Consider the following 12,663-nt stretch of genomic DNA (forward strand, 5'->3'; position numbering starts at 1 on the left):
TTCCTTGAAAGTTTCTCTTCCACTTCAAGCAAAGCTGCCAAGGACAAAATACAAATGGGGTAAAAAATTATTTTATTGATCCTGATTGTATTTAGTATAGGGAAGGATCTGGCACCCAGATCTTCTGGGTCAAAATAGTACTCACATTTTTAATGCATTCTCATGCTACAGAAGTACCATCTCATATTCCATCCAGGGGTCAACTGGCTTTCCTTCCTTTGATTCATCCCATTTTAACTAGGCGAAATATTAGACATCCTGAAAGTGAAGTATAATCTGAAATAAATGTATTGGCCTTAACTTTAGTGCCTGATGATTAGAATTTTTTCTTGTGCAGCCAATGCTTAATGCAAAGAAGACATCTTCCTTCTGCCTTGAAAGTTCAGCAGTCTGAGTAATTTGGTGAGCCTAAGTGACATCATAGTCTATCCCTAAGCAAACCACGTGGAGCAATGAGTACACTCAGTGAGAGAAATCTTGTTTCTCCTGCAGGAGAGGCAGAGATCCTTTAAAATTGCATGAGTCTCTCCTTGGAAAGGAGGACTCCTGATTGCCCTCCCTGTTTTTGAAGCATAAGAAAATTTAGTTTTATGGACAGAAGTTTACTTTGCCATTTATCTTCAGGGCCAGAGAATTATCCCTGTCCTATTTTTCTAGTAGTGCAGACATAGCTTAAAGATGAAGTCTCATCCAACAGTGGCTTCAGCCACAGAGGATTTGAATGTTTCAGGAGTGAGAAAACTCCTCCAGGTTCCTTACTTACTCATTGTATATACGATCATACATATACAGTTAGTCTGAATCATATATACGCATTGGCATTTTATTTGTATATATGTGCATGTGCACACACACATATGTGTACACGTGTGCAGACACAGATACAGAGATAACAGTCTTCAGTTTTCCTGCCTTCTGTCCAGCTTCTATCATAATCTTTCAGTATAATTTATTGATTTGGCATTATGCATTTTCTGAATTTGCTGAAGGAGAGAACCGAAGCTGAAATATTCAAATAAAATATTAAGGTCAATGCTTTTCATAAAAACCCCTGTTCTAGTACAGACAGCTCTCACTGGAAGGCTGACAAACACATTTGCCCCCATGTTTTCCAGCCGCTTTGCTCTGCTTCACTCCTGATTTTCCGTGAAAGACACTCAGAAATCCAGGGATGAAACAACATCTTAAAGAAATGCTCAGCTTGGAGCCTCCCCAGCTTTGCTTACTGAGGTTACAGTCTTTCCCGTGAGACCTTGTATAATCACATCAGTTACTTTGATGGCTAAATAGACGCCTCCCTCAACACCCCCCGTGTACAAATAGCACAGTCCCTGAAGGAAGAGTATTGCCAGAGTGGTGAGGGATTGCTGAAAGGGGAAATAGAGATGATAAAGGCAGTGAGGAGGTTTTTCCAACTCTTTCTTGGGAGATATCTTGGCTGAGGTATGTTTCTCTTGCATAGAAAGAAGTGACTCCTCAAATCTTCACTTAGAGAGGATGGAAAATAATGTAAGTCCTGTGGTTTACTGCACTTTCTGGTCTTAGAAAAAGGGTGGTTTGTGGTAGGGTCTTCTGTAGGATTCAGTGACCTTTTATTTTCCTAAAAAATCATTAAAGAACCTGAGCAGAATTTTTTTTTTGTAGGTGAATGGTCTGTAAAAGAAAACGAAAGTGGGGAGGAGTGAATATTTATTCCCTCCAATGCCATATGTTTGCACAGGAGTTTGCCCTATGGTTTTGACTTGTTATTTTGCTGAAATGAGTTGACTAGGGTCAAAAATAAAACATAGAGGAGTGAATAGGTATATAAAGAAGTTTTTATTCTGTGCATAAAAATAGTGGGGAGGTATATTTGATATACAAGTTCAGATTCTCTGTTTATAATTTTTAGTTCAAAGTAAAGACAGAAAAATGTCAATAACCTTAAGCTTTAGCTTTAAATTTCTTACTCTCTCTTACATAGGTTTATGCTTAATAATATTTTTCTGGTACAGACTAACACTTATTTTTTGAGACTCAAGAAGAATGGATCTTACTTTAAATTGATTTTTTTAAAAAACAAAGGGCTAATTAAATCTGTTTTATTTGTGAAATGTGCTGGACTGTGGTGAATGCTTTTATCAAGATAAACTGTGGGGCAGATTAATAAGTGAATATTGGTGGGGAAGTAAATTAATGAATGATGCAGTCGAGGAGAATACAAATTTTGTGGTTTGGTGGTGAATTTGCAACAGAAAAGAAAAACTTTTGAAACTCATAGAAACAGGTCTTTGCTTTGATGAAGCAGAAGAGATTAAACGTTTCAAGTTCGCATTTGAAGCAGCTGCAATAACTTTTATCTGCTAGGTGTGGTTAATGTGTGTTCAGTTCGCCACAGAGACAACAGGTAAACCTCTAGAGAAGTGATTTCAAGTGGAATAGAGCTGTACATCATAGGAAAGTGTTTTATTAGGATGATAAGGATGATGAAGGCCCTGAGCAACCTGATCTAGTTGGAGATATCCCTGTTCCTTGCAGGGGGGTTGGACTAGATGACCTTTGAAGGTCCCTTCCAGCCCTAACGATTCTATGATTCTATGATTCTATGAACTGTGGAGGTAAGTGGTACAGAGACCTAACACAAACAGTTGCTCAGGAGGTTCTTGCCATTTAGGCTATATGCTGGAGAAAAGTTTTTTTCTAAAAAAACATATTAGAAGTTTTCTCACTGTATTTTATTAACAGTTTTGTGGTTTCTTTCAGATTTTATTTCATGGACTATTTGACTTTTGTTATGATTTGGGGGAAAAATGTTTCCCTGATGTTGTATCTAAAGTTTTGTTCTGTGAACCATATATCCTGCTGCTAAGAGACCTTTCTGTATCAAAATGGACAAGGTGAAACCAATCTTCAGAACTAAGAAATGTCAAATCTGTGATACTTTCAGTGCATTTAGTACTTTCTGTTAACGGTAACAGTCCAAGATCTCATCCATGTATTTCACTGAGTTTCTATAGTTTCTGTTGTAATCAAGTCATATTAACCCAAGCTAAAAGTTTATAGAACCATTAATCACATTAACCACATTTGACCTGTTGGCAGTCTGGTCTTTAGAGCCTTAAATCTCAAATGCAAAAACCCAAGTTACCATTTAGTAATGCGATCTGAATACAATTGCAGCAACTCTTACATGGGTGTCCTTGGCCTCTTGCAAATTTGAAGTAGAAATTAGTTCTCAGTTCTTATGAGTGAAGAGAATTCAAATTCCCTCCATTTGCTACAAAGCTTGAATATTCATAAAATCTGCAGATGATTCAGTCCAGTATTATAGAAAATATGCAGTTAAAAATCACAACTTGTCTCTCTCCTGGCTGCTAAATGTAACTTGCAGCACATGCTCCTTCCTTTCACTGTTGTCCCGTTGACAGGACCCAGCCTGCCAAGCTTGGTGAAAGGAATGAATTTCCCTTTCTCCTCCTTTTCCTCCTCCTCTTCGCCACTTCGCAGGGCTGAAAAATGAGCAACTCACACTTTCTGGCCATGCTTCTTAAGTCAGCCTCCAGACCAGCTGATATTTGTTGGTACGGCACTTCTAAATCAAGATATATTCTGTTTCACTCAGGGTTTCTAAGCACACATACTATTCAAGTTAGGAGAGGGCTCAGTCCTAACCTGTCTCTTCCCTTTGTATTTTAAAACTCCACACCTGGGCTTTATTGTCCTGTCGCCTGTGTTCAGCAACTGGTCAATCTTCTTGGTAACAGCATAGGAAGGAGATTTTTATCTCAGGTTTCTATGCAATTGTCACCGTGTAAGACCACAGTGTGGAGTGTCAACAGACTTGGATACCAACAGGCTTTAATCTCAGATATATGCAATTTTATGAGTTACATGACCTTCCCGTACCACAGCTTCACTCCCTGAGTTCCTCAGAGGTTGGAGAGACAGTCTTGAATCCTGTTGTTGAGTCATGGAGTTTATCACCAGTTTTTCTTTGTCCTCTGTTTACCCCCACTGCTCTTAGTTACAGGGATGGGTAGGGAATCCCGTGTTGATGACTACTCAGTTCAAACTGCACTGTCATTGTTGGTTTTGCTGATGGTGCTCACAATCTTGTTCTGGCCACTTCTGAACACTTTTGCACTTCTTGATGACCAATAGGTTGTTAGAATCATACAATCATAGAATGGTTTGGGTTGGAAGGGACCTCAAAGATCATCTAGTTCCAACCCCCCTGCCATGGCCAGGGACACTCTCCACTACACCAGGTTGCCCAAAGCCTCATCCAACCTGGCCTTGAACACTTCCAGGGATGAGGCAGCCACAACTTCTCTGGGCAACCTGTTCCAGTACCTCGCCACTCTCTGAGTGAAAAATTTCTTCCTTATATCCAATCTAAATCTCCCCTCTTTCAATTTAAATCCATTGCCCCTTGTCCTGTCACTACACGCCCTTGTAAAAAGTCCCTCTCCAGCTTTCCTATAGGCCCCCTTTAAGTACTGGAAAGCTGCAATAAGATCACCCCGGAGCCTTTTCTTCTCCACAGTTTAGCTGTTTCCATAGGCAAACCAAAACTACCAGTTAAAGTTCATGGGCTTATGGTAATAACTATGCTGATTATATCTAAATCATCCTAACTCCTAGGTAATAGACTGATCTAGGGTCATTAAAAGCTTTTTCAGCTCTTTTCTTTCAGATTACTGTGCTGCCAGAGAGTTTCTTAACCTCCTTGGTGCTTGCAACTGGCCAGTTGACAACTTGTCAATTGATTGCTCAAGCACTTACAAAAAGTGATCTCTGCACAGATTTAAATTATTTATGATAGCAAAGTAGCTGATAATTAGTCCACCTTTACCATGCAAAAGAAAATGTGACTTAGCACTTCACTAATTGCCAAGAAGGCTTGTCCTGTAAGTAGTCATTAAGGAAACAATGTCATATAAGGCAATCCTAAATTTTCATGTATTCACACTCTGCTGGTTACTAATGATGTTTACCCAGTTCTACCACTGGCTGTAGAATTACTAATCTTTGAAAGTTTAGCATTTGTCTGTTAGTCAAGGCAGCAAGAAGAGTAGGCCTAATGGAGACAAAGATTTGAATTTGCTTCATCTTACTTGAGACATCTCAGGTCCTCAGTTGTAGTCAGCTGGCACCCCGAGATGTGATTCATTTCATCCTGAAAGAAATGTGAATAGATATCTCAGTAGGCAGTTGGAAAGCTAGTGGAGATGTAGCTGTCTAACTTTCAGATGTCTGCAGTGAGGTGAGATCAATCCCACTCAAAGGGTCTTTCTGGATGGACATTAAAAGCCTTTATCAGGTCTTTGTAAATAATTTTGTGAATCTCTACATTGTTTACTACCTTCATTCCCTGGTGCAGGGATTTATAAACTGTAAATTCCAGATTGAAAGAGTGGAATTTATCTCATGTTAAATTTTGTTTATATGCAATGAAAAAAATCAGTTGCATTTTTCAACACTTCATGTGTTTTCTTATCATCAACTGGGTGTCCTCAGCTTTGTCAATTGTAAAGAGAGTGTTTGGTAGCTAGATTAGCTGTTGCCATCTCCTTTCATGCCAGGAGCCTTCCAAGAGGAGACTCAACAAACTGGAGCTCTTACCAGGTTGTCTAGGGAAGGTAAATTTTGGGGTTGAACTCGGGATATTCAAAGGATAGTGCCACAGCTCAATTCAGGTAAAACATAATGTTCTAAAGGTGAGAAACTAATGAGCAAATAAGTTGTCCATTGTCTCTCTTGGCAATTTTAATGGAGTAAACTGTATGGTGTTATCCAGGCTTGTGAGATGTTTCTTGTAGGCTGCTGTTAATAGGTAGACTAAATGGTCTGAAGTAGATATAGTATTTATTTTCCTTATACAGAGGTGTTTGTGGAGGTGTTGCCTTTTACCTTTCAAATTAATGCAATATTCTATTTCTTGGTTTCTTTTATTATTACAGTGATGTATGGTGGGAAGGCAAGAGGCTAGGGGCAGAAATTGAGACAACGGATCCAAATGGATTAAGACAGTGAAGCATCAGAACAGATTGCTCAAAGAGGTTGTGCAGTCTTGGTCCTTGGAGATTTGCCTGGATAAAGCCCTGACCTCATGATTGACCCATCTTTGAGCAGAAGGTTAAACTAGAGACTTGAGTTTCCTTCCAACCTGAATTATTCTATGATGAAAGAATTACATGTGTTGATATAGAAAAGTTATTTTCATACATGTTTTAAAGATCATTAAGACAATTTGGTTTGATTAAATCATCTGCCTCATAAAATATAGAAATTTTTTGAGGAAAGAATAAACCAGTTCTACATAAGGTTTGAACTGCTGTTAATTAAATATTTCATTATTCAGTTCTAGAAAAATTTATCTTATCTGCTGAAAATTCAGACCCAGAAAGATGCAACACAGCCCAAGGCTACCATAGTAACTATGGGTGGTGCCATTGGCATGGCTTTCCAAGTTCCATATTGATGTTCTTGGCTCCTGAAATAATTAATCAGGGTACCAACAGCTAGATCAGTCTAGAATCCCTAAATTTGCTCCTCCAGGCATTGGGTATTATCGCTGGATAAGATGCAAAATCATCTATACTGAAGACAATAATAAAGTTTCAGTTGTTCCAATAGGACAAGGCTTTTCACATACAGTCTTTAAACAAGTGTTATTCCAGTTACTTAAGAGAGAATTTCTGTGTGAATTATGAAAGCTTTTTTAAATCAAAGGGACAGTTTCAACACACAAGAGTAGCAATCATGCAAGCTATAGAAAAAAAAGTAATAAGGTAATCCTGGCCACTCTGATCATACTAATTACCTTGGTCATGCTGATCACAGTAATTGTCAAAATGTTTTTACTCCTTTCCATAATAGATTATGAAGCCAGGAAATCAAATAACTCAGAACAACTTTTATTCATTAACTGAGGATTGAATTGGGATGATTGTGATAGTAAGAAAAGGAGAGAAAATATCTTTGACAGTCTGTCACAATGAACATTCCTAAAGACCAAAACACATTTGGAAGAAAGCAGACTAACTTCAGAAAGCTATCTAGTTACACATTTTGATATTCGAGAAATATTCATAGAAAATACATTTGACAGCTAAAAGAACAAATTATAAATGTTTTTCCTGATTTTCTTCTTATTATTCTTCGATCATGTTGACTTCATTCAACATTCTCTGCTCTTCTGTCAATCGTAGGATAAGATAACTTTAAATTTTAAAGAGATATTAAACATCACACTATTTTGTAGGTATTTCAAGTCTGGAGAAAAGGTCAAAATGATACTTTGTTTCTTCTGTGACAGCAAGGGAAAAAATGTTCTGGCATTAACACTTTTTACTTCTTTTGGTCAAATTGCTAAATCTAAACCTGGTCTTATAAAAACCTAAATACATCTCAGCAGTACTTTGTATGCTACCCTTCCTGAGACTACGTGTCATGGTCTGTAGCGGGGGGGAGGTCCGGTTGGCAGAAGCTGCCCATCACACCGGACTCCCATCCCCCTCGGGGCTTGAGCCAACCGACGCCTCTGCGAATTGCCCTATTTACGTCGGACAAAGGAACCGGAAAGGTGTGCCGGTGCCCAGGAGCGAGGAGAGGGGAGGGGGGCACGGCCCCCGCTCCCGGTGCCCGCCCGGTCGAGGGTGGCGGCGGCGGAGCCGCTTGGGGAACTCGGGGAGAGCCCCGCTGCCGGGGCGCCCACCGGGCCGAGTTCACCCAGAAAAGACTGAGATCTGAGAGAAACGGCCACGCAGATCACACAGGTCAGAGAAGATGGAACGGAACAATATGAGCCGCGGCTGAGTCCCCTTTGCGAGCACCCCCTTTGCAACCGGTCCTCGGTGGAGCTAGCAGAGACCCACTCGCAGCCCGTGGAGGATCCACGTCGAGAAGAGATGCCAGAGCCTGAGCACGGTGCGCATCTAGAGTCCGTGGGATGGCCCCCGCCGATGGGGAGGTGCTTTGTTAAAGGAGATGCCTGAGCCTGAGGTCGATATGACGCCCCACGCCGGAGCGCAGTTAAAGTCTGTGTGATGGCCCACGCCGGAGCGAGTGGCTACAGCTCCTTAAAGGTCCAGGACTGGTAAAGCCCGCACTTGGGGCAAATCCAATGGGGTAAGGATTTGACTTCTAGCGGGCAGGATTCACGCTTTCGCTGTGAGTAGGGGATCCACTGGAGCAAGGGACAATGGTGTAAGGACTCCTTCTCCTTTAAGGGAAGCAGCAGTAACAACTTGGAATGAACTGACCTGCACTCCCCCATTCCCTGCCCCCCTGCGCCACTGGGGGGAGGAGGTAGAGCTGGGAAGAAGAGGCAAAGGGGGGGAGTGGTGTTGGTTTTAAGACCTGGCCTTGTTTTCTTGTTATCCTCTCAAGTAACCGTTTTTGTTTGCTTTTCTCTTTGTAGGTAGCTGTTAATAAATAGTTTTGCTTTAGGAAAACAGCCTCTTTTGCCCGGGACCGTGGTTGGTGGGTGCTCCTCTGTTGCTGTCTCGACCCTCAGCTCTTCTATTACATTTTTCTCCTCTCCATTTTACTGGGGTGGGAGAGCTGCGTGGAGTTTAGTTGCCGGATCGGCCTAACCCATGACACTACGAGTAGCAGAAATTATTCTGGAGATATTTTAAAAGATGCTTAAATGAATTGGAACATCTTTTCTGGATTACTCCATTTTTAATAATCATTAAATTTTATTTAAGACTAGGCTGAGTAGCTCAGAACTGCCCATGAAAGCAAAGTGCAGTTTAGTCTTCTACTCCATGGCTTGCAACTGTTATCAATGGAAATTTTGCTGCTGACATGTGAGATAGCAAGCACAAGACTTGATTTCCTTCCCTTAATGTTTGTTCACCTGTGAAGCAATTTATAAAACCACCAGGAAAGATTCCCCTGCTTGGTCTCCAGCTCCAGCCAAGGATTTGCAGACTCTATATGCCCTCATGCTTCCTCCTATTTCCCCGTCCTTGGCTTTAGCCAGCAACATCTTGTCTTCCTAGATTTTGCTCTGCCTTCTAATAGTTTTTGGGGAGAACTGCGTGACAATCACAGTCTCTTTTCTGGGATTTGAAAGATGGCTTTGTGGAAGAGAGGAGAGAAAAATCACAAAGAAATCTGCCACAAACCTGGAATTTTAATGGTGAACTTTTGAGATCTGGTAGACTTTTATGGAGGAGCTCTGTGGAGGGATGGGTATGTTTGGATGATTTGGCACAAAGTAGAATAAAGTAATTATTGTATTCCCTCTGCGCATTGCACAGAAATTGTGTCACTTCATGCATCATTCACAGCTCTCATTACTGATACCACAACGTCTAAATTACTCTGAGCATCAACAAAACAAATATCACTTTGGCTAGCTGAGACCTGAAAACTTGGGAGTGGATGTTATAGTTTTCATTTTTGCTATATTACTACGCACAGCTTCCAGATTGTTAGCTTGATCTTGAAAAGTGTAACATCTTGCCTGAATGTCCTAGTTCTCTTCCAGAAATGTTGCTATTTTGTACTGAAAGCAAGGGTTACCTTTCATATTTATAATTTTGTGTGCTTATTTAAGGGGAGTGGCAGGCAGACTGTAAAAATTAAGAGATTTCACTGCAGTAAGTTTGTCACTGGCCTCCAGCTGTTGTTCTCACAGCAGTGGTTTCCTACAGTTCAGTAATATGAAGACAACTGAAATCACAATGTATTTGGGGAGAAGTGAAATGGCATTGCATGGTAGGGGAGGATACAGGGAGCACTCAGGCAGTACAATTATTTATTTTCAGTAAAACAAAGCCTTTGATTCAGGCTTTGTGTTTACCTGGTATGTCACATGTAGTGCCTGGAAAGGAAAGCTGCAAGAGCAGGGCATCTGGCAGCCGTCCAGCGAGGACAGCTTAAACTTTCCAAGATAAGCTCTGACAGCTAGTTATGGAGTCAGTTTTGAAGGACACATTGAAGTGGTGGTGACAGCTTCTTAATGGAAAGACCTGGCTGTGTGCCTCTAATGTGATCTTCCACACAGACTCAGCAGTGAACCATCCTGGGTAAAGTCCTCGACCAGATGGGATCATTTCAGTCTGCAGGTGGGACTGCACTGGCTCCATAGCTCCATGACTGAATCAACAGTTTCTTCCTAGAGGTCATAATCAAAGCAAATATTTTAGAGAAATCTCCTTATAGAGCTTTTCAGTGAGTTTAGCACAAAGGGTGCAGGTCTGAATCATAGTATTATGTGTACCATTTTCATTTTTTTCACTGTCAATATATGTGTACTTCATGGGCTTGCTTTGAAGCTTTTCACAATGTTAAGGTAGAAGGTTGGATTCACTGTTCTGCCAAACTATGGACTCAGGTAGCATTTAGCAGAATGGATCCTATCCAATACCAGACCAAAATTCTCCATTAAATAATGCAAAGTATTTTTCTAGTATAATCTCACTTTTGTTGTTCTGATAAGTCGACATAAAATATAAACTTCATGCTTAATATTTGTCAGATCAAGCATTTTTGTCCACCATGTCAGTCAGTACTGACTGTATGGGTCACGAGTTAAATCTGACACTTGGACACTAATCATTCCTGTACAGACACCACCAGGATGGGTTATCCACCTGAATACTTACATCTGCACTAGTGAATTTAATACTTAGTCCTTCTGTTGCAGACACAGTTTCCACATATTTGATGTTGTTGCAGTTTGATGGGTTTTACTGTCCTCTTTCCAAATATTGGTTTGAACCAACACCTCAGGTTTTTCTGATAAACAGCTCAAGAGCATTCAGAATAATGTCTTACACGAGGTGCTCTAAATACCCTCTTAAATGTATAGATGTCTGCCCACATCCTATCAGATACATGTAATTTAAAGAAAAACAACAAACAGACATCTCACTTGAAAAGGTATTGATAATTTTTTTTGTTGTTGTTTTTAGAAGTTGATGGCTCAAAAAGTTGATGTTATGAGCCATGCATGGGCAACTAGTTCTTCATTTTTCACAATTTACTTGTTTTGGAGTTACTTGACATCCTTTCTACTTGTTTCTGTTATTTGGACAGAATCAGTGACAGGAAAAGAAGAATGAAAAATGGCTGAGTTCTTATTTCCTGGTACCAACAACTTCCGTAAGTTCACTTACGAATCCTTGGCTGCTATTGAAAAGAGAATTGCTGCCAAGAAGAATTGTCAAAGAAATAGTATAGACCAGAAACCTGAGGAGAAATCACGTCCTCAACTTGACCTAAAAGCTTTCCAGAAGTTACCAGCTCTGTATGGAAATCCTCCTCCAGATCTCATTGGGGAACCACTGGAAGATATCGACCCATACTACAAAGATCTTAAGGTTAGAGCCAACCAAGATGCTTGGATTTTAATTTGTTTGATTGTGTCACTAGAAAGTGATTATGTGAATGATCTGTCAAATAATTTTGCTTACATCCCTTTGGAAAAACTATCATCATAGGTTATAATAATGCAGGCAGTTGGCACAGCTGAATGACGTGCTGTAATCTTCTTAAAAAAAGCTTCATTTTGAATTCTAGGAATTAAATAATACAAACTTCATTAACATTTGCATCGGAATAGAAGCAGAAAAAATAAAATGGATGAAGGAAGAAAAGAGGATTTTGAGTCAGATCTACAAGAAATGATAGTAATTTTGTAAATTTTCTTAAATTCTGTGGTTTGAAACATGTTCCTCTCTATCTCAATGCTTATGCTCCACTTACATGTACAATAAATGATCAACTAAATATAAAAATTATTTTAAAACGTTTGCTGATGAATCCTTAAAACCTAGTTATTCAAGCTCCATATTCTAGTAATGAAGTATTGAAGAATATGATTTTCAATAAAGAACAGAGAAGTGGGAACTAAGCAATCAGAAATTAAGTTTATTGCTTGAGAAATGGTTAATACTTCGAAGTAATTTCTATAGTCTTAACAGCTGGAAGATCACTACCAATAACAGCTAATAATGAAAATGTCTCCAATTCTTCCTTCCACCTCTGCATATCTTGACTCAACAAGAGGTCGGATTTGCTTTCTGAGAATAGTCATAGCAAGATCAGTTCTGTGCACAGCTCTTTGCAAGATCCAAGGGTTAAAAAATAAGTTTGTGCTGACGATATTTTTGCAGCTTGACAGTTAATGAGTATTAACTCTTTCATCAGTTTATGATGAAAGGATAGCAAAGTGCTACAGAGCCTTCCCATTTAAACATGCTAAAGTTAAAAACAAGGTCTTTCTCATCTCTGATGCAACCAGATCTAGTACAAAAATATGTTCTCTCTTCAACTTCTTGAAAACTTTATTTCATGATTGTTTTTTCTTTTTTCTTTTTTTTTTTAAAAGGTTTTCATAGTGCTAAACAAACAGAAAACAATCTTCAGATTTACTGCTACACGTGCCTTATGGATCCTAAGTCCTTTCCATCCAATCCGAAGAACAGCAATTAAAATTTTAGTACATTCATATCCTTTTGTTGACTCCATTCGCTCTATGAAAAGCTGCATAATGTTGTGCTTTTATATTTTAGACCACTGAATGAATCTAATCTTTTCCTCACTCCAGATGACTTCTAATTATGAATTACTTTTGAAATCATTATTGTCTTGGTTGTTCTTGTATTACCTAGAAATAAATAGTTCTGTGTGTCTACTAGAGGTATTAAAGCCTGATTTTCT

The 12,663-nt window shown here is 39.5% G+C and overlaps 1 protein-coding gene across 1 annotated transcript in view; it reads left to right on the plus strand.

Annotated features, from left to right (window-relative positions):
• The first annotated feature begins 11,066 nt into the window (after positions 1–11,066).
• The window catches only part of LOC104378775 (sodium channel protein type 5 subunit alpha-like), a 34,790-nt gene continuing 33,193 nt past the window's right edge, over positions 11,067–12,663 (plus strand). The window contains exons 1-2 of the mRNA XM_086615061.1: positions 11,067–11,321; positions 12,332–12,450. Of these exons, the coding sequence (XP_086471187.1) occupies positions 11,067–11,321; positions 12,332–12,450 (374 nt within the window). The remainder of the gene's footprint in view (positions 11,322–12,331; positions 12,451–12,663) is intronic.

This window comes from Tauraco erythrolophus, chromosome 7 (assembly GCF_009769465.1).
Source record: "Tauraco erythrolophus isolate bTauEry1 chromosome 7, bTauEry1.pri, whole genome shotgun sequence".
Classification (NCBI taxonomy): Eukaryota; Metazoa; Chordata; class Aves; order Musophagiformes; family Musophagidae; genus Tauraco; species Tauraco erythrolophus.